Source organism: Rhinoraja longicauda, chromosome 28 (assembly GCF_053455715.1).
Source record: "Rhinoraja longicauda isolate Sanriku21f chromosome 28, sRhiLon1.1, whole genome shotgun sequence".
Taxonomy (NCBI): Eukaryota; Metazoa; Chordata; class Chondrichthyes; order Rajiformes; family Arhynchobatidae; genus Rhinoraja; species Rhinoraja longicauda.
The window spans coordinates 28,040,397-28,067,545 of NC_135980.1; the positions used below are offsets into that span (position 1 = coordinate 28,040,397).

The 27,149-nt window shown below is 42.5% G+C and overlaps 1 protein-coding gene across 1 annotated transcript in view; it reads left to right on the top strand.

Annotated features, from left to right (window-relative positions):
* Positions 1 to 27,149, top strand: part of timm44 (translocase of inner mitochondrial membrane 44 homolog (yeast)) — a 78,180-nt gene that overhangs the window by 22,088 nt on the left and 28,943 nt on the right. Inside the window, exons 6-9 of the mRNA XM_078423607.1 lie at positions 6,619 to 6,758; positions 8,774 to 8,859; positions 8,971 to 9,063; positions 17,868 to 17,992. Of these exons, the coding sequence (XP_078279733.1) occupies positions 6,619 to 6,758; positions 8,774 to 8,859; positions 8,971 to 9,063; positions 17,868 to 17,992 (444 nt within the window). The remainder of the gene's footprint in view (positions 1 to 6,618; positions 6,759 to 8,773; positions 8,860 to 8,970; positions 9,064 to 17,867; positions 17,993 to 27,149) is intronic.

Genomic DNA, 27,149 nt, shown 5'->3' on the forward strand with positions numbered 1-27,149 from the left:
TAGTTCTCCCACTAATATAACATATCTACCTTCAGTGTCGACTATAGAGGAAGTATTTATAAATGGTATACCCTTACGAATTAAAATAGCAACACCTCTTGATTTAAAGGGAAACGATGAGTGAAATACTTTATCAATCCATTTGCCTTTCAGTCTATTATGTGCTACATTTTTTAGATGAGTTTCCTGAAGGAACATTATGTCTGCATCAATAGATTTTAAATGTGAAAGTACTTTACCTCTTTTAATTGATTCATTAACACTCTTGACATTCCAACTACAAAATGTAATACCTTTAACCCCTGTTTTCCTAATAGAATCTTGCATCTTAACCGATAAATGGTCTATAATAAGGATATTCTTGCTATGGAGGGCGTGCAGCGTAGGTTCACTAGATTAATTCCCGGAATGGCGGGACTGTCGTATGTTGAAAGGCTGGAGCGATTGGGCTTGTATACACTGGAATTTAGAAGGATGAGGGGGGATCTTATTGAAACATATAAGATAATTAGGGGATTGGACACATTAGAGGCAGATAACATGTTCCCAATGTTGGGGGAGTCCAGAACAAGGGGCCACAGTTTGAGAATAAGGGGTAGGCCATTTAGAACGGAGATGAGGAAGAACTTTTTCAGTCAGAGGGTGGTGAAGGTGTGGAATTCTCTGCCTCAGAAGGCAGTGGAGGCCAGTTCGTTGGATGCTTTCAAGAGAGAGCTGGATAGAGCTCTTAAGGATAGCGGAGTGAGGGGGTATGGGGAGAAGGCAGGAACGGGGTACTGATTGATAGTGATCAGCCATGATCGCATTGAATGGCGGTGCTGGCTCGAAGGGCTGAATGGCCTACTCCTGCACCTATTGTCTATTGTCTATTGTCTATTGTCTATAATAAAGCAAATGGTCTGGCACCCGGACTACAACATTTTTCTTGAATGAGGGGTGGATGATCTTTTGTACAGCGTAGAGTGCCTCCCGGAAATATCTCCCAAAAGTATATAATTTCTGAAAAATGACATGATAATAAAAGTTAAATCTAAAAAAAAAATCAATATATAAAAGGTTAAAAGAGTGCAGGAAAAAAGAAGAGACAACTAAAACTACAACTACAATTAGTGCAGTTAGTGTTAGCCACCCTAAGGTGGCAAAAAATCTAAGGACTTCCGTGAGATGTAAAAAAAAATTAATACTAGCTCCGTTTTTTAACACAGTTATTATTTGTTTTTTTTTATTTTTAAAAAGAGAGATAAACGGGGCGGGCCCGAAACTAATTAGTCTATAATAAATCGATTTTTCTATCTAAAGTGTATTAATTAAGTATTCAAAGTAAGGTTTACATAAATCAAATATTACTTATACTTCTTATTAGTGATGATTAATAAAAATATATATGTTTTTTAATTAATAATTATTAGTTACGGTTAATATACGTATAGTATATACACTAAACTTAAATCTTTGAATTTTAATATTTTTAAAGTCCAATCAGATGTCTGCCAATTAAGATAGCCGTGAAATCATAATCAAGCCTTCAGCGACCTTTCGATCTCCCGAGCAAATTCCAGTGCTTTATTATGGTCAGTAAAAAAGGATTCATTTTGATTGTAGGTCACTCGGAGTTTTGCTGGATACAACATACCAAATCTTGATGATTTAGGCAGTGTTCGAGTTAAAACAAACACATCACTATCCTGGATTAAGAAATAAAAAAGTATTTCCCTTAATCCAGTATATTGAAATATTAATGTTTATACCAACACTGCCTAAATCGTCCAGAATGGAATTTAGGAACTTCGCATTCTGTGGTTCCCTTCCTTGTCGAGTGGTTCAGTACACATTGTGCACCAGGGGGCACTGATGCTCTCTTGAATTGCAAGATTCAATTTTCATTTTGAACCGTCGAGCTAATGTTTAAGATGCTGTTTCTTGAAATTATTCCTAAACTTCACCGCTGTGTGGTTTAAATCTATTCTTTGCTAATCATTTGTTGGGTGTGCCTTGTGTTGATATATTTGTTGCCACACCAAGGACAAGTTCTTGTGACTCTAAGTGGAGATAGATGTGTCGAAGCACATGCTCAGTTGAGGGGTTAATAATGTAGCTGTTTCGTTGCTGTGAAAGTGTGCTCTCAACATCGAGCACGAGATGGTGATGGAAACCTTCAATTTGATGTGTGTAGGAAGGAACTGCAGATGTTGGTTTACACCAAAGATAAACACAAAATGCTGGAGTAACTCAGCGGGTCAGGCAGCATCTCTGGGTAGAAGGAATGGATAATGTTTCGGGTCGAGACCCTTCTTCAGACCTGAAGGTGTCGACCCAAAACATCACCCATTCCTTCTACCCAGAGATGCTGCCTGTCCCGCTGAGTTACTCCAGCATTTTGTGTCTGTCTTCAATTTGATTTGCATCTCCTTGGTGCATCTTGTGAAATTGTTGTGTAGCCTCCTTCTCCTTCTCCTTCCACCACCATCGTTAAAAAGCACAACTTCCTGGGATATGGGTTCCAGAATTGACAACTCCAAAAGAAGCAATTTCAATTTGTAAAGTACCTTTAAAGTAGCAATATGACCTACAGCACCATGCAGACATGTCTCAATTTAGGCAGCAGCATTAGAGCTGTGGCTCCAGCTTCTATCCTGAACTCAAGTATGATATTCTCCTGCTTTAGAACATGTTAACACACAAAGCTGAAGAATAATCGCTGTGATAAAACAGCGCTGGTGAAATACTGTGGAATCGGGCTCAATATATGGAAAGGACAAGTTTGGAGGGATATGGACCAAGCGCAGGCAGGCGGGACTAGTGTAGCTGGGACATGTTGGCCGGTGTGGGCAAGTTGGGCCGAAGGGCCTGTTTCCACACTGTATCACTCCATGACTTTATGACTCTGTATTGTCACTGTGTAAACAAAATCCTGGCAATTGCATTAAACAGAAAATAAATGGGATTTTCGCCTGGGCCAAGGACAATTTATTTTCCCTGCATTTTTCAGTAGGTGAACACAAATTCCTGCTTCAATCAAAGGCAAAAACTGGGAAGGTCTAATTATCCAGCAGCGAATTCACCCTGACATTGGTGCGTTGATCTTTCCTGTTTGAGCTTTTTAGCTATGCAACATTTTTTTGTTTATTATAAGAAATCATCTTTAGTATTCAGTTGACTGGGGCTGTGGGCTCTTAGAAAGGAATGAAGTCTATTTAAACTAGGATTACCTTCCACAGATACAGAAGTAATGACTTCTTGACTTTACATACCACTTTATGGCTTCTGTAGAAAATCAGAGTAGTCATTGGTTTGTGCAGCCGCAGGTGTTCAGGGGAATTGGTCATTAATGGTTTAGCCAAGGTCGTCGAAAAATCTGCCAATCACACAGAAGTAGTTTCTGTGGAAGAAGAGATTGATTCATTGAAATAACGTGCTGAGATTTGGTGCAATATTTTTTCTTACTGCGAGTGAAGTTGACTTGCATCACTGATGCTGCCTGACCCGCTGAGTTACTCCAGCATTTTGTGTCTATCTTCGGTGTAAGCCAGAATCTACCCCTCCTTCCTGCACATAATTTCTGTCTGGAATCAAGTAGCTGTTAGTCTGGACATTTTGGGTAAACTGTAATGTGGATAAAGGTAATGCACAATCCAGATTGAGTGCAAAAGCAAATTACCACAACCCAAAGCTATCAGCAAAATAAATTAAAATTTTGCAACCATCTGATAGACTTTAGACTTTAGAGATACAGCATGGAAACAGGCCCTGTGGCCCATCAGGTCCGCGCCGACCAGCGGTCACCTTATACACACCCACACACTAGGGACAATTTACAATTTTACCAAAGCCAATGAACCTAAAAAAACTGTATATCTTTGGAGTGTGGGGGGAAACCGAAGAAAGCCCGCGTGGTCACAGGGAGAATGTACAAACTCCTGGCACACAACGTCCATAGTCAGGATTGAACCTGGGTCTCCGGCGCTGTAAGGCAGCAGCTCTACTGCTGCTCCATGGTGCTGCCCAGTTTTCATTCTTTACCCCATCGCTTCAGCTGAGGCAGTGTTCCAGAAATGAAAGTGACAGTGAGACTTTACAACAGTGCTCGCTGTTCCAGTGTGCGCTTTGTCATATTTGTGCGGCTGCTCCTTCGAAAATCACACCAAAGATGTTGAGGCAAGTAAATCAGAATAAGTCTCACAGGAAACATGAGTGCTGGGACATTAATAGCCTCTGAGAATCATTACTGTTATCTGAGTTGGCTTGAGTATCAATGCCTGGATTTGCAGTACTTATGGAAATTGGGAATTGAGTCACATAGTCAGAAGTTGGCCATCCTGGGAAAAGTACCTGGGCAGGCAAAAGTAAATGGAAATTCGGTTCAGCTATTATATTTAAACCAAGGGCGTTTTAGAGGTCTTTATGGTGCAACAGTTTTGAAATCATTTGCTGTAATACTCATACAGTGTGATTGATGTTTGTCCAAGTGTTGGAGCAACATTTAAAGAAGAAAAATATTGCATGAATATGCAAAAATGTTATTGAAACGGAATCCTTCTAATGATTTTTTATTCACTTGTGCACATTTCTTAAAGTCAATAAGCATTACAGAATTAAACACACTGATGCTGCTTGCCTCTTGGGGAACAATGCAGTGTACAAAGACACCATCTGACAAGGAGGCTAAATAACTGAAGAGAGACATTAGACACATTAAGACAGAATTGATTTTGTAACGCTTTGTTCCGTCTCCTGGAGGCAATTGACTTGCATGGGATCGTGCTTCTGTAGGAACTCGTGACACACAATTACTTCACTCGTCGCCATTCATCATGCTCACTTCAAGTTTCATTAATGTGTTCAAAAACGGGCAAACCACACTTGTCCGGTTCACTCGGATATTGACTTAAATATTCCAGAATCTCGGGTCAGCAACCAGTTATCGGAGTAGTTACTAATTTTCTTTCCCTTTTGTGAGCCCAAGGGGACCGCAGGCAATTGACCTTCTCCTGTTTTAGATTCATGAACTGATCACTTGGTTCAGAAAATAAATAAATTGATATCTATTATGAAACACATTTTTGAAAAAGCTGTGATGGAGTTTTGAATTATTTACTGTGAGACGGTGCATTGGAGCATCTGCTTACACTCCAAATCTAACTCATTAATGTGCAATGAGAACAGGCAAGGGATCACCTGATGCATTCATGTCATTTATTTAAAAAACAGTTTGCAAGCACGGAGGAAGAAACCTTCGTCGACATTCTAATCCTTGAGTAGAGCAAGAATGATTTGAAACTTTCTTACAAATGGTGCAATTTCATTCCACAATGTCATAAATATCACAATTCATCACCCAGGACAAGGGGCCACAGTTTAAGAATAAGGGGTAGGCCATTTAAAACTGAGATGAGCAAAAACCTTTTCAGTCAGAGTTGTGAATCTATGGAATTCTCTGCCTCAGAAGGCAGTGGAGGCCAATTCTCTGAATGCATTCAAGAGAGAGCTAGATAGAGCTCTTAAGGATAGCGGAGTCAGGGGGTATGGGGAGAAGGCAGGAACGGGGTGCTGATTGAGAATGATCAGCCATGATCACATTGAATGGCGGTGCTGGCTCGAAGGGCCGAATGGCCTACTCCTGCACCTATTGTCTATTGTCTATCACTAAATAATAGTACAGAATCTCATAGTATAGTATCAAATTGTTAGATAGAGCTCTAGGGGCTGGTGGAATCAAGGGATATGGGGAGAAGGCAGGCACAGGTTACTGATTGTGGATGATCAGCCATGATCACAATGAATGGCGGTGCTGGCTCGAAGGACCAAATGGCCTCCTCCTGCACCTATTTTCTATGTTTCTAAATATTGTTTCTTGAGCTACCTGAAGGTTTGTGTGCTCATATTCAGCCACGGACTTCAATAGTTTCTCACTGAATGTGATGCATCGGAGCAGAAGAAGGATTGTTTGGAATTTTGACTTTACAATATAAGTACGACTGACGTATGGGTTGGACAAAGCCTGGGTGCATTTAATTGCTGAGGGTGAGGCTAATATAGTTTCTTATCATGCACACTGAGGTACAGTGAAAAGCTATTTTGGTGCATGCTATCCAGTCAGCGGAAAGACTGGACATGATTCGCCCACAGAGTACAAATACAGGATAAAGGAAGTAATGTTTAGTGCAAGATAAAGTCCAGTGAAGTAAAGTCCGATTAAAGATAGTCTGAGGGTCTCCAATGAAGTAAATGATAGGTCAGGTTGGTGATAGTTGATCTCTAGTTGGTGATAGGATCCAACTAGAGAGCGATCGTGACCTCTCATCTACCTACCATCTACCTCATTGGAGACTCTTGGTGTATCTTTAATGCAACTGGTCCAGTTTGCTCTACTCTTGTGCCCTGCTACTGTGTTGTCACTTCTCCACATTTAATATCATTAATTTAGGTAAAACGTTGGTAAACCCAGATAACAAGGCACATAATGCCTGTTGATGCCTTGTTTTCTTATGCTGCTATTTTTATTTATTGATAAGACTAGAAGGGAGGGATATGACATGGAAAATTGTGACAATGAGATGTCTGTTTTTCTGTTCTGATTCTTTCGCACTGTCGTCAGTTGTACTCCTTTGCTTCCTGCAGAGTGTTGAATCTGTGAAGAAGGAACTCGATGAGAGTGTCCTTGGACAGAGTGGGACGTACCGGCCACCTTCATTGCTGAGGAAAAGAAGTGACTTTACAAAAGATAAAGCCAAGGAGGAAAAAATATTTGAACCAGATGAGTATGTGATGCTTTGCTTTTCAGGCAGCTAGTTGTCTCCCTTTATCTCCTGAAGATTTTAACCATGTGAAGCTCAACCTTTGGCAACTCATCCATGTGATCATTCTTAAAGTTTGAGCCACGAAAATTTGAACAACCCTTTCACTCGCACCACAAAACAAAATCACCAGCTTTTATAAACCTCGTCAGTTCAGTTCAGTTTAGTTTATTGTCACGTGTACCGAGCGAGGTACAGTGAAAAGCTTTATGTCGCGTGCTCACCAGTGAGCAGAAAGACAATACATAATTACAATCGATCCGTCTACAGTGTATAGATTTTTTCCTACACATATACTGTATCGATACATGATAAGGGAATCAGGTTTAGTGCAAGGTAAAACCAGCAAAGTCCGATCAAGGATAGTCCAAGGGTCATCAAAGAGGTAGATAGTAGTTCAGCACTGCTCTCTGGTTGTGGTAGGATAATTCAGTTGTCATATCAGCCCTGCATCTTAAGTATAGGAGAGGAGTGCAGCCTCTTAGCAAAAGGATTGGGAGTAGGGATGAGGGTGAACTAGGAGATCCGTGGGGAAGACTGAAGGGCAGCACGGTGGTGCAGCGGTCGAGTTGCTGCCTTACAGCGAATGCAGCACCGGAGACTCGGGTTCGATCCTGACTACGGGTGCTGTACTGTACGGAGTTTGTACGTTCTCCCCGTAACCTGCGTGGGTTTTCTCCGAGATCTTCGGTTTCCTCCGACACTCCAAAGACGTGCAGGTTTGTAGGTTAATTGGCTGGGCAAATGTAAAAATTGTCCCTAGTGGGTGTAGGATAGTGTTAATGTGCGGGGATCGCTGGGCGGTGCGGACCCGATGGGCCGAAGGGCCTATTTCTGCGCTGTATCTCTAAATCTAAATCTAAAGATTTCTGAGTTTTTTTTAAATGGGTTATAAATAGGGAAGAGCAGGTAGGTTTCATTATCATTCCCAACAAAAGCACTGTGATTAAAAGAATGGTTGCGAACAGTGGATCAAGGTTTTCAGATGACCTGAAACTTGGAAACATAGCGACTGATAAAGATCTTAACAACTGACGTCAGAAGGTGAAGTGGGGAAACATGTGGCAAATAAAATTTAACAAAGCTGATGATGTGATGCATTTTGGAAGAATTAATGAGAGTTGCAATATAATCTCAGTAATATGGATTGAGTGTGGCAATTGCACAAAATGGGTGTTTATGTACAGCGATCTTTGAAGATTGTATCGTAGGAGGAAATCAATGACCATATATCAAAGTGGAGGTGATAATGATGAAAGGAAAAGCAAATATAGCCATTGTGGATTTTACTTGTAATCCTGAACACAGCAGACACAAATATTTGTGATCATTAGATGCCAAGGGCTCATTAGAAAAAATGGCAAGGAAGGCTGGGCCAGCAGTTTGTGTCGGAACTCCTAAAGGAAGCGAACTGCCTCTATTACAGAAAGCAGCTGTACGGTCAATGGATTATTAATTCAAAATATTCTTTTGTTTAACTGAACTGACATTCAGCAAACCAATGCGTAGGAAGGAAATGCAGGTGCTGATTTAAACCGAAGATGGCCACAAAATGCTGGAGTAACTCAGCGGGACAGGCAGCATCTGTGGAGGGAAGGAATAGGTGACGTTTCGGGTCGAGACCCTTCTTCAAACATTCACCCATTCCTTCTCTCCAGAGATGCTGACTGTCCTGCTGAGTTACTCCGGCATTTGTGTCTTCCTTCAGCAAACCATTGCTCAGGATCAAAGGGCAGCATTCTTAATGCTGTGGCCACCTGGTTACACTGACTAGCGTCCGGCTGAAATCAGCGAGTTCAGCACAGGTTCGCACCTACACATTGCAACCTTGTAAAACCTTAACCCTAATCCTTTCAACCTACACTGTGCAACTTCACAGAGACTTTTATAAATCAATCCATCCCAATTGTGAATAGTTTATTTGTCATCGTTAACCACACTCCAAATAAAAGTGTTAAATGTTAATGATTCTTTTACAGAGAAGCGATGGGAATTGTGCTGCACAAAGACTCAAAATGGTACCAGCAGTGGAAGGAATTCAAGGATAATAACGTTGTCTTTAACAGTTAAGACCAATTTCTTTGTGTTCACTTATTTTCTCCTGGCATTATTTAGATTTATCAAGCTATCAGTTACTTACAGCGATATAAATGTAATGTTATCTCTTCCCTTATAGGGTTCTTTGAAATAAAAATGAGATACGATGAAAGTGATAACACTTTTGTTAGAGCATCGCGAGCCTTAACTGACAAAGTGTCTGATTTGATAGGTAAGTGAGATGTGTGAGCTATCTCTGGTGTGGAGGTGGGAGCTGAAAGAAATACATCAGTACTAGAGATTTCAAAACTAAAGGTCCTTGTCTGAGATCAACAAGGAAGACCGTACCAGACTATAGGGCGCACAGAGGTAGAGCTGCTGCTCTGGAAATCCAGGGTTTAATCCTGACCTTGGGTGCTGTCTGTGTAGATTTTGCACATTCTCCCTTTGATTGTGTGGGTTTTGTCCAGATACTCCAGTTTCAGCCCACATCCCAAAGATGTTTTGGGAATGTATATTAATTGGCCACTGTAATACACTGTAAAAGTAGACACAAAATGTTGGAGTAAGTCAGCGGGCCAGGCAGCATCTCTGGAGAGAAGGAATGGGTGACTTTTCGGGTCGAGACCCTTCTTCAGACTGATCAGTCTCGACCAGAAACGTCACCCATTCCTTCTCCCCAGAGATGCTGCCTGACCCGCTGAGTTACTCCAGCATTTTGTGTCTACCTTCGATGTAAACCAGCACCTGAAGTTATTTCCTATGCAAAATGCCCCTAGTGTAAGGGTATCGATGCAAAAGTGCGATAAGGTAGAACTCGTGTGAATGGGCGATCAATTGTTGGCATGGACTCGAAGGGATGAAGGCATGTTTTATCTCTAAACTGAACTAAATGTGTAGCAATTATTCTCAAAACACCAGAATGCAATAACATTTATCTTGGAATTTGCAACCTTCATTCCCCTCCATTACATCATCTCCTAGTAGTAGATACTTAAATAGTTTGCCGTTTCTATTAAGATACCATTTTATCTGGAAAATGGATAAAAATAGACAGGAGAGGTGACTGAAGAAATGGTTTTGGTGGTAGATTTCAGGCAGGATTTTGAAGTTAGAAATTAGAGAATGCATCTGAGAACTATTTTAATGTAAGAAAATAACTGCAGATGCTGGTACAAATCGAAGGTATTTATTTCACAAAATGCTGGCGTAACTCAGCAGGTCAGGCACCATCTCAGGGCAGAAGGAATGGGTGACGTTTCGGGTTGAGACCCTTCTTCAGACTGAGAACTATTTTAGTTTCACTTCAGTTTATTGTCACGTGACCGACATACAGTGAAAAGCTTTTTGTTGTGTGCTAACCGGTCAGCAAAAAGACAACACATGATTACAATCGATTGATTTACAGTGTATAGAGATACCTGATAAGGGAAAAAACGTTTAGTGCATGGTAAAGCCAGCAAAGTCCGATCAAGGATTGTCAGAGGGCCATCAAATAGGTAGATAGTAGTTCAGCACTGTCCTCTGGTTGTGGTAGGATGATTCAGTTTCTTGATAACAGCTGGAAAGAAACCGTCCCCGATTCTGGTAGTGTGTGTATTTACACTTCTATACCTTTTGCCCGATGGGAGAGGGGAGAAGAGGGAGTGGACAGGGTGCGACTGGTCCTTGATTATGCTAGCGTGAGGTACAAATGGAGTCAACATAAGGGAGGTTGGTTTGTGTGATGGTCTGGGCTGCATCCAATTTCTTGCGGTCTTGGATGGAGCTGTTTGCAAACCAAGCTGTGGTGCATCCTGATAAAATGCTTTCTGTGGTGCATCTGTAGAAGTTGGTGAGAGTTGTAGGGGACGTGCTAAACTTCCTAAGCCTTCTAAGGAAGTAGAGGCGCTGGTGTGCTTTCTTGGTCGTTGCTTCAGTCGGGACCTATGTTGTAGATATAGCAGGGGGCGTTGACAGAAAGTGCTTTGGGAGCTGGGAGAGATGTTTGAGTATGGATAAGTGATCCTGAAGTTGATGTTTTTTGAATGAGGGGTTGGTGATTATTGAGAAAATTAATGCCAAAGTTGTGCAGGTAAGTTGCAGTTAATATATCTTTTGATAGGTTGCTGTAGGATGGAATTTAATAGGCTGAAGTGGAAAATATGGGGGAAGCTTGAGTTCTTCTTCTTGCGTTTGAGGCAGCAGAAATTATGTAACGCCCTCCAGGCGCTGTAGCCAGTGCATTGTGCTGTTTTCGAGGGCCGTGAGGTCTACCCCTCCACCAAGCTTGAGTTGAGAGTGAACAACCACACGTGTCTGCCTTTACAAAGCACTGTATAAGTCTGTTTATCGTGATCGGTATCGTGCCCAAGGCCATGTCACAAGTCCTTAAATAAATTCCAGAACAAGGGGTCTCAGTTTAAGGATAAGGGGGAAGTCTTTTAGGACCGAAATGAGAAAGTTTTTTTTCACACAGAGAGTGGTGAATCTGTGGAATTCTCTGCCACAGAAGGTAGTTGAGGCCAGTTCATTGGCTATATTTAAGAGGGAGTTAGATGTGGCCCTTGTGGCTAAAGGGATCAGGGGTATATGGAGAGAAGGCAGGTACAGGATACTGAGTTGGATGATCAGCCATGATCATATTGAATGGCGGTGCAGGCTCGAAGGGCCGAATGGCCTACCCCTGCACCTATTTTCTATGTTTCTATAATATTATGCCAGGGATGAAAAGTTTGAGATGATGCCATACTTAACTTTGTGCCGTGTTATCTAATGGGCAATTGAGTAAAGAGCCCAGCGAATGACTTGGTGGAATACTCCACCAATTACACCCTTGCATTCATCCAAATTCATGAAACAAAACTGAATTAAGCTTTTATCGACACGTTGATTGAGCTGAAGCAGTTCTGAAGACTGAGATGCCTTAACCAGAAAGGAAGGTCTGACGCACTTAACACTGTGACTGGAGTCCTAATATGGAACAATCTTTAGCATACTTTATTAGGTCTTTCCCTTGACATTTTCCACCACTTATAGACAATAGGTGCAGGAGTAAGCCATTCGGCCCTTCGAGCCAGCACCGCCATTCAATGTGATCATGGCTGATCATTCACAATCAGTACCCCGTTCCTGCCTTCTCCCCATACCCCCTGACTCCGCTATCGTAAAGAGCTCTATCCAGCTCTCTCTTGAAAGCATCCAGAGAATTGGCTTCCACTGCCTTCTGAGGCAGAGAATTCCACAGATTTACAACTCTCTGACTAAAAAAGTTTTTCCTCATCTCCATTCTAAATGACCTACCCCATATTCCTAAACTGTGGCCCCTGGTTCTGGACTCCCCCAACATTGGGAACATTTTTCCTGCCTCTAATGTGTCCAATCCCTTAATAATCTTATATGTTTCAATAAGATCCCCTCTCATCCTTCTAAATTCCAGCGTGTACAAGCCTAGTCGCTCCAGTCTATTAACATACGACAGTCCCGCCATTCCGGAAATTAACCTAGTGAACCTACGCTGCACGCCCTCAATAGCAAGAACATCTTTCCTCAAATTTGGAGACCAAAACTGCACACAGTACTCCAGGTGCAGTCTCACTAGAGCCCTGTACAACTGCAGAAGGACTTCTTTGCTCCTATACTCAACTCCTCTTGTCATAAAGGCCAACATGCCATTGGCTTTCTTCACTGCCTGCTGTACCTGCATGCTAACTTTAAGTGACTGATGAACAAGGACACCCAGATCTCTTTGTACTTCCCCATTTCCTAACCATTCAGATAAAAATCTGCCTTCCTGTTCTTTCCACCAAAGTGGATAACCTCACTTTGTCATACAGTAGTCGTTTTCTTCATCTGCTGGCCTGGTGTATATTAATGGTTGTTTCTAGTGTCCCATCAAGACGTTTTTCAACAACATTGGATAAAGAAAGGATTTGTTTTGTTGAAGTGACATGTGTTTCACTGTCTGCTGTTTCTTTCAATCATCTTTTTTATAGTCCATTGGTTGCCACTTGATACTGTTTGCTTTTGTTTCTCCAATGTTCTCTCTTTCCCCTCTGTCCATCCATCCGGTGTTCTGCTATTCTACTGATTATTTCACCCTGCTACACATTACTTGCTCTTAGTGTTCACAAACTTCAGCCAGCTTGCAACCCTGTGCCAACATCACTATGTCCTGATTTCCTCTGTAGGAGATTGGTGGACAAAATTAGAGCACATGGTATTGGAGGTAGGGTACTGACATGGATAGAAAGTTGGTTGACAGACAGAAAGCAAAGAGTGGGGATAAATGGGTCCCTTTCAGAATGGCAGGCAGTGACTAGTGGGGTACTGCAAGGCTCGGTGTTGGGACCGCAGCTATTTACAATATACATCAATGACTTGGATGAAGGGATTAAAAGTACCATTAGCAAATTTGACGATGATACAAAGCTAGGTGGCAGTGTGAACTGTGAGGAAGATGGTATGAGGTTGCAGGGTGACTTGGACAGGTTGTGTGAGTGGGCGGATGCATGGCAGATGCAGTTTAATGTAGATAAGTGTGAGGTTATCCACTTTGGTGGTAAGAATAGGAAGGCAGATTATTATCTGAATGGTGTCAAGTTAGGAAAGGGGGATGTACAACGTGATCTGGGTGTCTTAGTGCATCAGTCACTGAAAGGAAGCATGCAGGTACAGCAGGCAGTGAAGAAAGCCAATGGAATGTTGGCCTTCATAACAAGAGGAGTTGAGTATAGGAGCAGAGGTCCTTCTGCAGTTGTACAGGGCCCTAGTGAGACTGCACCTGGAGTACTGTGTGCAGTTTTGGTCTCCAAATTTGAGGAAGGATATTCTTGCTATTGAGGGCGTGCAGCGTAGGTTTACTAGGTTAATTCCCGGAATGGCGGGACTGTCATATGTTGAAAGACTGGAGCGACTAGGTTTGTATACACTGGAATTTAGAAGGATGAGAGGGGATCTTATCGAAACATATAAAATTATTAAGGGGTTGGACACGTTAGAGGCAGGAAACATGTTCCCAATGTTGGGGGAGTCCAGAACCAGGGGCCACAGTTTAAGAATAAGGGGTAGGCCATTTAGAACAGAGATGAGGAAAAACTTTTTTAGTCAGAGAGTTGTGAATCTGTGGAATTCTCTGCATCAGAGGGCAGTGGAGGCCAATTCTCTGAATACATTCAAGAGAGAGCTAGATAGAGCTCTTAAGGATAGCGGAGTCAGGGGGTATGGGGAGAAGGCAGGAACGGGGTACTGATTGAGAATGATCAGCCATGATCACATTGAATGGCGGTGCTGGCTCGAAGGGCCGAATGGCCTTCTCCTGCACCTATTTTCTATTGTCTATTGTCTATTGTAGATTGATAGCAGTTCTCAATCATCATTTACATCCTCTTCCCTTCAGTGAATTTACCTTTAGTGCTTCATTAATTAATATTCATGATATCGTTGTTTCCCTTATCAATTAAAGTTCTCACTTCCGTGTTTTGTTTAGTTTAGAGATACAGCGTGGAAACGGGCGCTTCGGGTCACCGAGTCCGACCTGCGATCCCCGCACACTAACGCTATCCTACACATACTAGGGACAATTTACAATTTTTAGCAAGCCAATTAATCTACAAACCTGTACATCTTTGGATTGTGGGAGGAAACCGTTGCTTCCGGAGAAAACCCACACAGGTCTCGGGGAGAAATTCCATACAGACAGCACCTGTAGTCAGGATCAAATCCGGGTCTCTGGCACTGTCAGGTAGCAGCTCTACCGCTGCGCCACCTCGCTTCCCACTTCTTCAGAATGCTTCCAAGAAGCTTTGCCTCTTCCCCTGTGCCAAACAACTTTTACTTTTTCTTATTTTCATGTAAACACTGCTTACATAGGGAAACTGCTCTTCCACATTTTGTACATCCACGTCAATGATTCAGTCACTGAATGAACTCTGGGAATTACCAGTGAGTCTATAATTTCCTTTTTAATTCTCGCACCATGTCAAAAGTTTCTAAAGTAATTATCTTTCACTGGCAGATTGTTCTCTCATTTACTTTCCCTCACCTTTAAATCCATAGGATTTTTTTGTTCCAATGTTTTAGCACTCCGTCAGTTGGATTCCTCTTGCTGGTGAAATAAATCTTTTGTAATCCGTTTGGATGATCTCCACTTCCCCATTACTACAAACTAAGCTGCATAATTCTGTATAATCAGCAAATGTAGTTTTATTGTAGTTAATAAAGAATGAAAATAAGCGCCTGAGAAATTAGTCTCCGAGGAATTCTGAGTCAGCATTGCATTACGTGAGTCACTTCAAATTAATGGGACTCGAAAATGCATTGACGGAATGTCTATATTTTGTCATTCAGAAGCGGAAAGGAATATTTTGTTTACGGATGGTGCGATATAAGATGTGATAAGGTGGTGTGTTATGGGTGGCACGGTGGCGCAGCTGTAGAGTTGATGCCTTACAGCACCAGTGATCCAGTTTCGATCCTGACTATGGGTGCTGTGTGGCTATTCCCAGGGCGCTCTGGTTTCCTCCTACGCGACAAGGACGTACAGGTTTGTAGGTTCATTGGCTTCGGTACAAGTGTAAATTGTCCCCAGTGTTTAGGATAGTGCTAGCATAAAGGGATCACTGGTCGGCGCGGACTCAGAAGGCCTATTTCCACGCTGTATCTCTAAACAATACTAAACTAAACTAAATAACATCTTGAAATTCACAACTTTAAGTTGACATGAACATCCTGGAGTTAGAGATTAACTCTGTGACGTACATTTTCACTCTTGCTCACGGTTCCCATTGCCCCTTCTATGAAGTGGTTGTGCAAGTCCTAGGAAAACATAATGATACACAACTGAGCTACCCTCCAGCAACGTGACTGGAAAGTAGTATTCATGAGGAATGACTGCTGAGGTGGACTGTTGTGTAAAACTGTCCCAGTGTTACTTCGGAGAGTTCATAAGTCATTGGAACAGAATTAGACCATTCGGCCCATCGAGTCTACTCCGCCATTCAATCATGGCTGTTGTACCTTTCACTCTCAACCCTATTCTCCTGCCTTCTCCCCATAACCCTGGACACCCTTACAATTAGAAGAAGAAGGATGTTTGTAGTTCACTGTGTCAAATAGTTGTCCTGGAGAGTGTAGGACCAGAGGCCACAGCCTCAGAATAAAAGGACGTACCTTTAAAAAGGAGATGAGAAGGAATTTCTTTAGTCAGAGTGTGGTGAATGTGTGGAATTTGTTGCCACAGGCAGCTGTGGAGGCCGTCAACGGATAATTTTAAGGCGGAGATAGATTGATTTTTGACTAGTAAGGGTTTCAGGGGTTATGGGGCGAAGGCAGGAGAATGGGGGTTGAGAGGGAACGATAGATCAGCCAGGATTGAATGGAGGAGTAGACTTGATGGGCTGATTGGCCTAATTCTGCTCCTACAACTTATGAATAGTTAAACCAGTCCTCAAGCAGTTAACTTCACAGCTGAAGCCTTGGTCTTGCATCATCTTCGCATAAAAGTTTGGTTTACTCACATTATTTTGTGCTTTCTGAGAATTTATTTCTCCTTTCCTGCTTGTGACCTTTTAAAAGACATGTCCCTGCTGTGCCACTTTATTTGTGTGTTATTACCCACCAGCTTTAAAAATGATGTAGTCTCAACCCAGCCCTTCCCTTTGATAGCTCCTGGTGTTTAGCGTGATTAATCAGCAGACAGGCTTCATTCCAGAATCGAGTGCTGCTTCATTTAATCTTGCAATGATTGAATGTGTATATATTTTAAAATGCTTACATTATATTAACCTCTCGAGAAGACCAAGCTAAGTAAAAAAAAAAAAAATCCAAAAAAAAATCATCTGTTTTAATTCTGCAGGCTAGTGGTTGTTACCACTGATGAGTGGAGGGACATGGCCACGTTCATAAGGTATAGGAGCAGGATTAGGCCATTTGGCCCATCAAGTCTACTTCGTCATTCATTCAAGGTTGATCTGTCCTTCCCACTCAACTCCATGCACCTGCCTTCTCCCCATAACCCCTGACACCCTTACTAATCAAGAAGCTGTCAATTTCTGCCTTAAAACACCCATTGATTTGTCCTCCACAGCTGTCTGTGGCAATGAATTCCACAGATTCGCCACCCCCTGACTAAAGAAATTCCTCCTCATCTCCTTTCTAAAGGCATGTCCTTTGATTCTGAGGCGATTGCCTCTGGTCCTAGACTCTCCTACTAGTGGAAACATCCTCTCCATATCCACTCTATCCAGCCATTTCACTGTTTGGTAAGTTTCAATGAGGTCCCCCCCCCCTCAAGCACAAGCCCAGTGCCATCAAACGCTCATCGTTTGTTACCCCAATCATTCTCGTAAACCTCCTCTGGACCCGCTCCAACACCAGCACATCCTTCCTCAGAAATGACGGAGGGAGTGTGGTCAAGCTTGTGATTCATCCTCAACCCCTTTGTTTCTGGGTTCTGTCATTAAAAATAACCAGCCTTAATTCTTGGGCATTATATACCCTTGAGGGCTGACTACTAAATATATAATTACTTCCAAATATAATGAAGGTATCACAAAATGCTGGAGTAACTCAGCAGGTCAGGCTGCATCTAGGAGAGAGGGAATGGGTGACGTTTCGGGTCAAGACCCGAAACGTCACCCATTCCCTCTCTCCTAGATGCTGCCTGACCTGCTGAGTTACTCCAGCATTTTGTGATACCTTCGATTTGTACCAGCATCTGCAGTTATTTTCCAAATATAATGAGGATACCAATGAGATTATTTATCCATTCGTTTTGAATCAGCCCATGCTGTGTTGGATAGAACTAGTGTACGGGAGTAATAGTTGGTCGGCATGGACTCGGTGGGCCGAAGGGCCGGTTCCATGCTGCATCTCTAAACTAAACAAAAAACAAAAATTTCAAATATGTCTGGAGATGAAGCTGTGTGACATCTTGCTTTTGCCTTGTAGTTCTTGAAAGGTTGCAGTCGAGCCATCTGTGCTCATTTGCTCGATTTAGAAATAATCTTGTTTTGATCAAGTGAATCTTTGCTGATTTTGAGTTTGTTCTTTTCCCAGGGGGGCTGTTTTCTAAGACTGAAATGTCAGAGGTGCTGACAGAGATTCTGAAAGTGGACCCCAGCTTTGATAAAGACACGTTTCTAAAGCAGTGTGAGAGGGACATTATTCCCAATGTTCTGGAGGTACCTGAAGACATTTCATTTATTGTTTATAACTAGGAGGGTTAGGAGGGTGACTCTGCAGAAAATGTAATAAGAATTATAAAAGATCAGTAAATTAAAATGTAGAAATGTTATGACACTGAATATCACTCGGGCACTTTCTTACTTTGTTTTTTTTTTACACCAAATATTTTTATTTTTCATATGTCATTAATTTTATTTAATATTGCCCTAATGGTTATGAGTATATTGCTCCTTAACAGTCACAGAACCACACAACATGGAAATAGGCCCTTTGGCCCAATTTGTCTATGCTGAGCAAATTGGCATTCTGGGCTAGGCCCATTTGCCTGCAATAGAGTCATATCCTCTGGCCTATGGAGCAGCATCCATCATGGTCCTGACCCAAATGGATGTACTTGATTCCTGGTATGTAGCAATGTAGCTGATTTTAGCAAGAGAATGACTGGATGTAAAAAATACCCAACCAGTGCCTGATGCCTCAGTCAGTACTTGTTGGTTGTTTTTTTAAGTCAGTCACATCCCGCTGTTCTCACAAAGTACCCTGAACACACTTTGATTTATTCCTGTAATTAGAATAAAATCTCCTGTGATTAATGCTGTACTTTTCCGACAAGCACCTATTGATTCTTCTATTATACTTTGTGTGGTTATTGCTTGTACACCACTCACAGACGCAAATTCATGCCGTTACTATTTCTCGGCTCCACCCGTACAGCCTCTGCAATCTGGTTTCCTGAACCGGGATTATCCATCTTCATGGTACTAAGACTATAATTAATTAACAGCTACTCCTCTACCTCTTGCTAGCTTTCCGTCCTGTCTAAATATACTTTGGGCGTCATAATGATGCCGCGGTAGAGTTGCTGCCTCGCAGCGAAAGAGATCCGGGTTCGATCCGGACTAAAGGGGTGTTGTCCGTACGGAATTTGTACATTCTCCCTGTGACCAGATTGCAAAGACAACCAGGTTTGTAGGTTAATTGGCTTCAGTAAACAAAATTGTAAAAAGTCCCTAGTGTATAAGATAGCGCTGGTGTACAGGGTGACCGCTGGTCGGCGCGGTCTCGGTGAGCTGAAGGGTCTGTTACTGCGCTGTATGTATGTTTGTCTAAAGATAACTTTCAGAGTTCAGATCCAAATCTTTGCCACCTTGCACCCATATCTTTGCAGTGACTGTCAGATCATATTTATTTTATAATTAATAATAATAATAATAATAATGCATTTTATTTATATAGCGCTTTTCATATACTCAAAGACGCTTTACAGAGATTTAGAGAACATAGGGAAATGAATAAATAGATAAATAAGTAAATAAGTAAACGAACAGAGAAAGGAGACAGAAGGTGAGGTGACCTTCAGTGGTTGAAGGCAGTACTGAACAGGTGAGACTTCAGCGATGTTTTGAATGTGGTGAGTGTGGAGGAGTCTCTAACGGTTTGGGGTAGTGAGTTCCATAGGGTGGGAGCAGCGATGGAGAAAGCCCTGTCCCCCCAGGATCTGAGTTTGGTCCGGATGTGGGGGGATAGGAGATTGGCAGCAGCAGAGCGGAGGGTGCAGGTGGGAGTGTGCCTGTGGAGGAGGTCGGTCAGGTAGGATGGGGCCAGGTTATGGAGGGCTTTGTAGGTTATGAGGAGGATTTTGTACTGGATTCTCTGGGGCATGGGGAGCCAGTGGAGTTTGTAAAGGACGGGGTTTGTAATTGTGCTCTTTCATGTGCAGGTGCATAAATGCTACATGCTTGTTGATAAAGAGCCTTTCGATTTTGTTCTTTTATTATTTTTATAACATTTAGCCTTACCAACTGAATTAGATTCATGCTCTCCATCACTTCCTGTTGTAGTATGTTAATCACTGTCCATTTTAATATGTTTCTCTTTAGCCTTGACTTGATCTTTGGTTTATATCATCTTCATTTGTCTCTACTAGTTAATTTAAAATCTCTATTTCCCTAGCTATGTGACTTATTTGGATACTGGTCCCAGCATGGTTCATGTCTAGACATTCCTAAAGGTACAATTCCCACTCCCAGTGCCCCTTGAATTGAAACCCACTTCTACCGTCAGTCTTTGAGACACATTTTTTTATTTCTCCTGTGTGCGTTGTTCAGGTAAATATCCAGAGGTTATTATCTATAGTTTATCTTAGAGATACAGCATGGAAACAGGCCCTTTGGCCCACCAAGTCCGCGCCGACCTGCAATCACCCATGCATTAGTTCCATTCTACACACCAGGGACAATTTCCAGAAGCCAATTAACCTACAAACCTGCACGTCTTTGGAATGCAGGAGGAAACTGGAGCAAGATCACAGGGAGAATGTACAAACTCCGTCCAAACAGTACCCTTGGTCAGGATTAATCCCGGGTCTCTGTCGCTGTGAGGCAGCAACTTTACCGGGCCGCCCAGTAAACTAAACTAAACATGCTTCAAGTGTTAATAACTAAATTAATTCAAATGATTAGTTATTTTCTGTTTTATGTATTTTATTACCTTGCCCCCTAAACATTAGAGAGTGAAGAGGCCCACTTACCAGACAAACACCAAACATTATTTCGCCAAATCCTGTACTGAGAGCTTGTAAGCAAGGATTTATCGACAAGACTCTTTAGCTCTTCAGCGATTAGTCCGACTTTCCAGCTGATGTCTGCATTGAGCCATTGTTACTGCCCCTGCTCCATGTTGCTATCCACAACCTCCCACAAAGCTGCTTTGTTGAAACTACGCTGTGCTTTAGGGGCCTCAGTTGTAATCACCGGAGCTGAAATTGTCAAAATTCAATTGACTGGCCTCTAACAATAACAGTGGGATTCCCAATTACAATGGAGCTACCTTCCAAGGTTGCTCGGCTACCTAAACTGAAAACCACAGCTAAAAAACAGTAAGTGAAAAGAATCATTCTACAAAATAACTCGATGCAAACTTTTGCAAGCAATGTTCGGAAGTTCCAAACGTAAAATCTAATAGAAAGGGAAAGTGCTGAAAACACTTAACCGGTCAGGGGAGCATCGATGCGAAGAGAAACAGAGTTAATGTTTCTGAGAAGCATCTTTGACCTGAAACATTAATTCTCTTTCTCTTTGCACATGTGCTGCCTGACCTGCTACGTGTTTGCAGCATTATCCATTTTTATTTCAGACTTCCAGCACCATCAGATTTTATTTTTGTTGACGGCTGGGTTTTTTTTGTTGTAAATTCCATTTGGGATCATAAGATGTCAAAAATATAATATATTTTCCAAGACAATGCATTGCAGAAGTCACTCATTCTCGATTACAGTGACCCAGGACACACAGAATAAAGGCAAGTTAACGTTATTTCAAAATTTTCTCATTGGATGTGGACAATGCTGGAAAGGTCCACGTTTAGTGCCCGTTCATTAATGGTCCCGAGCAGATTCTCCCTAAGTGATGAACACACTCCAAGAATTGGGGAAGCTCAGTCTTCCCGGGCAGGAAATATGTTGAGGCAGGAGCAAGGCAGTCAATCGGCAGAAAGGCCTGGTGTTTTGCCTCGTGGGAGCTCACTTGTTCAGCTCGCCCCTAGAAAATTGGCGGAGCAATTGCAATGTGGTGAGAACATTGATTCCCCGCTGCCTGTGCATTGCAATGATTAACGAGGGCAACCGGAGCAAATTGCACCATGATAGGCTGCAATGCTGTAACCTCTTAGGAAGAATGAAATTAATCTACGCCCCTGGGGGTGGGTGGGGGGGGGTGCAGAGGGACTGCACTGAGAAGAGGAATCTGACCTGTGAAAATGAGGACTGGCACCACATGAAAGAGAGTGCTCCAGGGCTTTCCAAAGCTGCAAAATTTGTCCTTGGCAGAGGAGTTGGAACGGTAGAAACAAAGAACAGCAGACACTCGTTTATGCCAGAGATAGACACAAAGTGCTGGAGTAACTCAGTGGATCAGGCAGCATCTCTGGAGAAAAGGAAGAGGTGACGTTTCGGGTCGGGATCCTTCTTCTGACTCTCAAGAGGGTCATTTACCATGCATGCTCCGATTGCTGCCTTTGAGGCTGTTGGTTATTTATGTGATAGGACTTTGTGGGATTCCACAAAGTGTTCGGTGCTCAATAGATTCCTCAATAGATTCCTAGGTTTGTAGTGATAACATGATCGCATGGGGCAACGCTGGTGCAGCGGTAAAATACAGGGCCAGACACCCGGGTTCAATCCTGACTACGGGCGCTGTTTGTATGGAGTTTGCACGTTCTCCCTGTGACTGCGTGCATTTTCTCCAGGTGCTCCGATTTAACTCCCACACTCCAAGGACGTGCAGGTTTGTTGGTTAATTAGCTTCTGTAAATTGTCCCTAGTGTGTAAGATAGAACTAGTGTGCGGGTGATGGCTGGCCGGCACAGACACAGTGGGCCGAAGGGCCTGTTTCCACGCTGTATCTCAAATGTAAACTAATGTAATGTAAAAATGTATGTGATGAGAGAGAGTGGCTGTGGCTTCATGGTGTCAATTTGTTGACCTACCCTAGGATCACAGCATTTATTTCCAACCTTTGCCTCTTGTCATTTTGTCTGTCACCCACCTAGCCTAGAACTCCACTGTTCACAGGCTGGTAATGGATTCTTATAATAATAATAATAATAATAATAATCCATTTATTTTATATAGCGCCTTATCACATGCTCAAAGCGCTTTACAAAACCAATTAACATAGAAACAAACAGACAAACTATCCTGACGGAAAAGCGGCGAATACTCAACGCCAGCGTCCTCTCACGTCAGGGTCCGGCAGTAGACATTAAAAAGCACAAGACACACAGATATAATTTTTTACACAAAACAGCCATCACAGTGATTGCTCTAGGCATACCCTCACTGTGATGGAAGGCAAAGTCTTATCTCCTCCTCATTCTTCTCCCGTGGTGCCACGAGGTGATCGAGGCTCCCAACTTTTTGAACTTATAGTTTTGTGTACCAAGATACCGAAAACGGCTTGTGTTTGCATGCTATCCAGTCATATTAAATCATACTACACATGAGTACAATCAGGCCAAACACAAGTTCAACAGGTAGCGCAAAGAGGAAAGTACAGAATATTGTTTTATAGTGTTATAAGAAAATAACTGCAGATGCTGGTACAAATCGATTTATTCACAAAATGCTGGAGTAACTCAGCAGGTCAGGCAGCATCTCGGGAGAGAAGGAATGGGTGACGTTTCGGGTCGAGACCCTTCTAGTGTTGTCGTGTTACTGTGACAGAGAAAAATTGCTGCCTCATATGTCCGGAATGAGGTCGGTTGGTAGATCAGGACTGCACCTTAGCTTATGGGAGGACTGTTCAGTAGTCTGATAACAGAGGGGAAGAAGCTATTCCTGAGTTGGTAGGAATTGTTGGAGACATACCAAACCTCATTAGTCTGCTGAGGAAGTCGAGGAGTTACTCTGCTTTTTGCTGTAGCTTCAATGTGGTTGTCCCAGGACAAATTGTTGGTGATATTTAAGCCTGGGTACTTGAAGCTCTTGACAGGTCCACTTTGGCACCATTGATGCTGATTGGGGCATGTATTGCACCACGCTTTCTGAAGTCGATAACTTGCTTCTTCGCCTTGCTGACATTGAGGGAGAAGTTATTGACACCATGTTACAAAGGTCTCTATTTCCTTCCGGTCACTCCGTTTCATGATTTTTTGAGATCCGACCCACTACATCTGCAAACTTATAGACAGAGTTAGAGCTCAATTCGGTCACATATTCGTGAGTGTTTGGGAAGTACAGTAGGGAGCTAAGAACACATCTTCGAGAATTATCATGGAGGTTGTTTTGTCGCCTATCCTCACTGATTGTGATCACATGTCGGATCCTGTAATCTGTCGGATTCCTTCACAACTCAGAGCTGCTTGAAATAGCCCTCCAAGAGGCGGCACGGTGGCGCAGCGGTAGAGTTGCTGCCTGATAGAGACCCGTGTTCGATCCTGACCATGGGTGCTGTCTGTACTGAGTTTGTACGTTCTCCCCGCGACCTGCGTGGGTTTTCTCCTGGTGCTCCGGTTTTGAAGGACTTGTGTACTTATCCATGGCCTGTCACTTTGGCTTTACCAGTAAACTGTAATTGTTTTCCTTTAATTCCTAGTTGTAAATGTTTTATTTGCGTAATAAACAAAAGCAGTTACAGAAGAATCCAGAGATGGCCTCTTCAAGGTTCATGCATTTTAGATCATAAGATATACTAGACTAAGTGGACCCGTTGGGCCCAAACCTCTCCTGCATTTTTGCAGCACCCTCTCCTCCCTCCCCTCCCCCTTCCCCCCTCCCTCCACCCTCCCTCTTCCCCTCCCCCCACTCTATCCCCCTCAACCCCTCTTATCCTCCCTCCCTCCCTAGGAGATGGATTTAATCTTTAAAATATGAATAACTTAAAAAATATAACACCGATTTCAATGAAACTTCTTCCATTAGTACCACAGTGAGTAAGGTGGGCCTAAAATTGTCGCGCTATCGTGTACCGTTTTGGCTGTAGTTCAGGAACAAACAAACGAGAGTTTTAATATATAGGTTTCAGTCAATTTTGTGTGAGATGAAGATAAATCTTGTCTACTTTCTAAATGATGTAACAGTTATTTGGGTGTTAAAAGGCAGCTGGGTGAAAATTATAAAGAACTCTGGGTAAGTTGTGCTAGATTGCACGATTCAGGGAGGGAGCAGAGACGGTAAAAAATTTACGTTGATCACATAGAAATTTAAATGGTGGAATTCTGTGGTGAAGCTGTTGTAAAAACCCTGCAAGTTCCTTTGAAAATGCATTCCAGGAGTATCCTTTTTCCTTCATTTTACATTTCCAAAGCATTTTTCTTTCCAAGGGCCAATTTTCTACTTATCCCACGGGACACTTTCTTTACAAATAGTATCTTATGAAACAATTCTTGAAAATCCATATAAAGCAAAACATCCATTACATTTTTATCATTGTTTAATTTCCTTTTTAAAATCTGTGCTGCACTTTTATGGAGACTAAATGTATCCATTAAAAGCTATAAATTATTTGGTTGCTCCTCAAAGGTGATACTTGTGCTCGAGGCAGGTTTCATTTCTGTCCAGCAAACACACCAACTGGAGCATCTGCAAGATAATTATTAATGTCATTGAGCTGCAGTGGCATCAATATGTACATGAGCCAAAACATTATGACCACTGACAGGTGAAATGAATAACATTGATTAACTTGTTACAATGGCACCTGTCAAGGGGTGGGATATATTAGGCAGCAAGTGAACAGTCAGTTCTGGAAGTTGATGTGATGGATGCAGGAGAAATGGGCAGGAGTAAAGACCTGAGCGACTTTGACAAGGGCCAAATTGCTATGGCTGAACAACTGGGTCAGAGCATCTCTGAAACGGCAAAGCTTGTGGGGTGCTGCTAAAGGATCTGCTGCTAATGTTTTGGTGCCAGATACCACCGGAGACCTTCAGGGTGTCTTGTAGAGTCCATGCCTCGGCGGGTCGGCGCTGTTTTGGCGTCACACGGAGGGCCAACAGCATATTAAGCAGGTGGTCATAATATTTTGGCTCGTCAGTGTATATGTACACTGAATGTACATTGAATATGTAGATTGAGGTGGATTTGAGGCCATATATCTGTTTTCATGTTCCTTATTGAACGCTAGGTTAATCAAAGTTCACATTTATTTGTCAGTTTGTACCTTGCTTTCTTGTACAATTATATTCCTCCCACTTGAAATTTGTGCAGAATTATGTGTGATGTTTTTCAACTGAAGGAGAGTAAACAAATAAAATGTGAACATAAAGTTCAGTTTACTGTCACGTGTACCGAGCGAGGTACATGAAAAGGGAATAATGTTTAGTGCAAGATAAAGCCAGAAAGGTCCGATCACAGATAGTCCGAGGGTATCCAAATGAGGTGGATAGTATAAGAAAATAACTGCAGATGCTGGTACAAATCGATTTATTCACAAAATGCTGGAGTAACTCAGCAGGTCAGGCAGCATCTCGGGAGAGAAGGAATGGGTGACGTTTCGGGTCGAGACCCTTCTTCAGACTGATGTCGGGGGTGGGACAAAGGAATTGGAGGAGCAGCACCTCATATTTAGCCTGGGCAGTTTGCGGCCCGGTGGTATGAACGTCGACTTATCATCTTATCATATATATACAGTCGGAAACAGGCCTTTTCGGCCCACCAAGTCCGTGCCGCCCAGCGATCCCCGCACATTAACATTATCCTACACCCACTAGGGACAATTTTTACATTTACCCAGCCAATTAACCTACATACCTGTACGTCTTTGGAGTGTGGGAGGAAACCGAAGATCTCGGAGAAAACCCACGCAGGTCACGGGGGGAACGTACAAACTCCTTACAGTGCAGCACCCGTAGTCAGAATCGAACCTGAGTCTCCGGCGCTGCATTCGCTGTAAAGCAGCAACTCTACCGCTGCGCTACCGTGCCGCTCTCCAACTTCAGATAGCTCCTCTGTCGTCGACTTCTCCAACTTCAGATAGTAGTTCAAGACTGCTTTCTAGTTGTGGTAGGATGGTTCAGTTCAAGGCTGAAGTTGGCAGAATCATATATAAAAATATTCTTTGCCACAAAGGCTATGGAGGCCAGGTCAATGGATATTTTTACGGCAGAGATAGTTTCTTGATTAGTACGGGTGTCAGGGATTATGGGGAGAAGGCAGGAGAATGGGGTTAGGAGGGAGAGATAGATCAGCCATGATTGAAAGGCGGAGTAGACTTGATGGGCCAAATGGCCTAACTCTGCTCCTATCACTTATGACCTTAAAATAAGCAGAAATGTGAGCACCCTCATTTTCTTTGAATCATTGGGTGATTTATGTAGAAAAGTGTAGCATTTTGGAATGACCAGCAGATTGGAGATACCAAGTGGTGCCCTTTGTTAACCTCAGGGGCACTGTCACTATTATTTTTATTGCTGCCTGGAAGTCATTCTCAAGTTTTCTATTTTTATTTTGATATAAATAAAAATGTTTGCACTGTGAAGTTATTTGGGAACAATTGTCTGTGCGTATTTTAGTCAGGCTGCTGGGGCTGTGATTGTACACCATTTCCCTTCCTGATGCTTCACAATTCTTGATTAAAAACAGAAATGCTGGAAAAAATTAGCAGGTCAGGCAACACCTGTCAAAGAGAGACGCAAAATGCTGGAGTAACTCAGCGG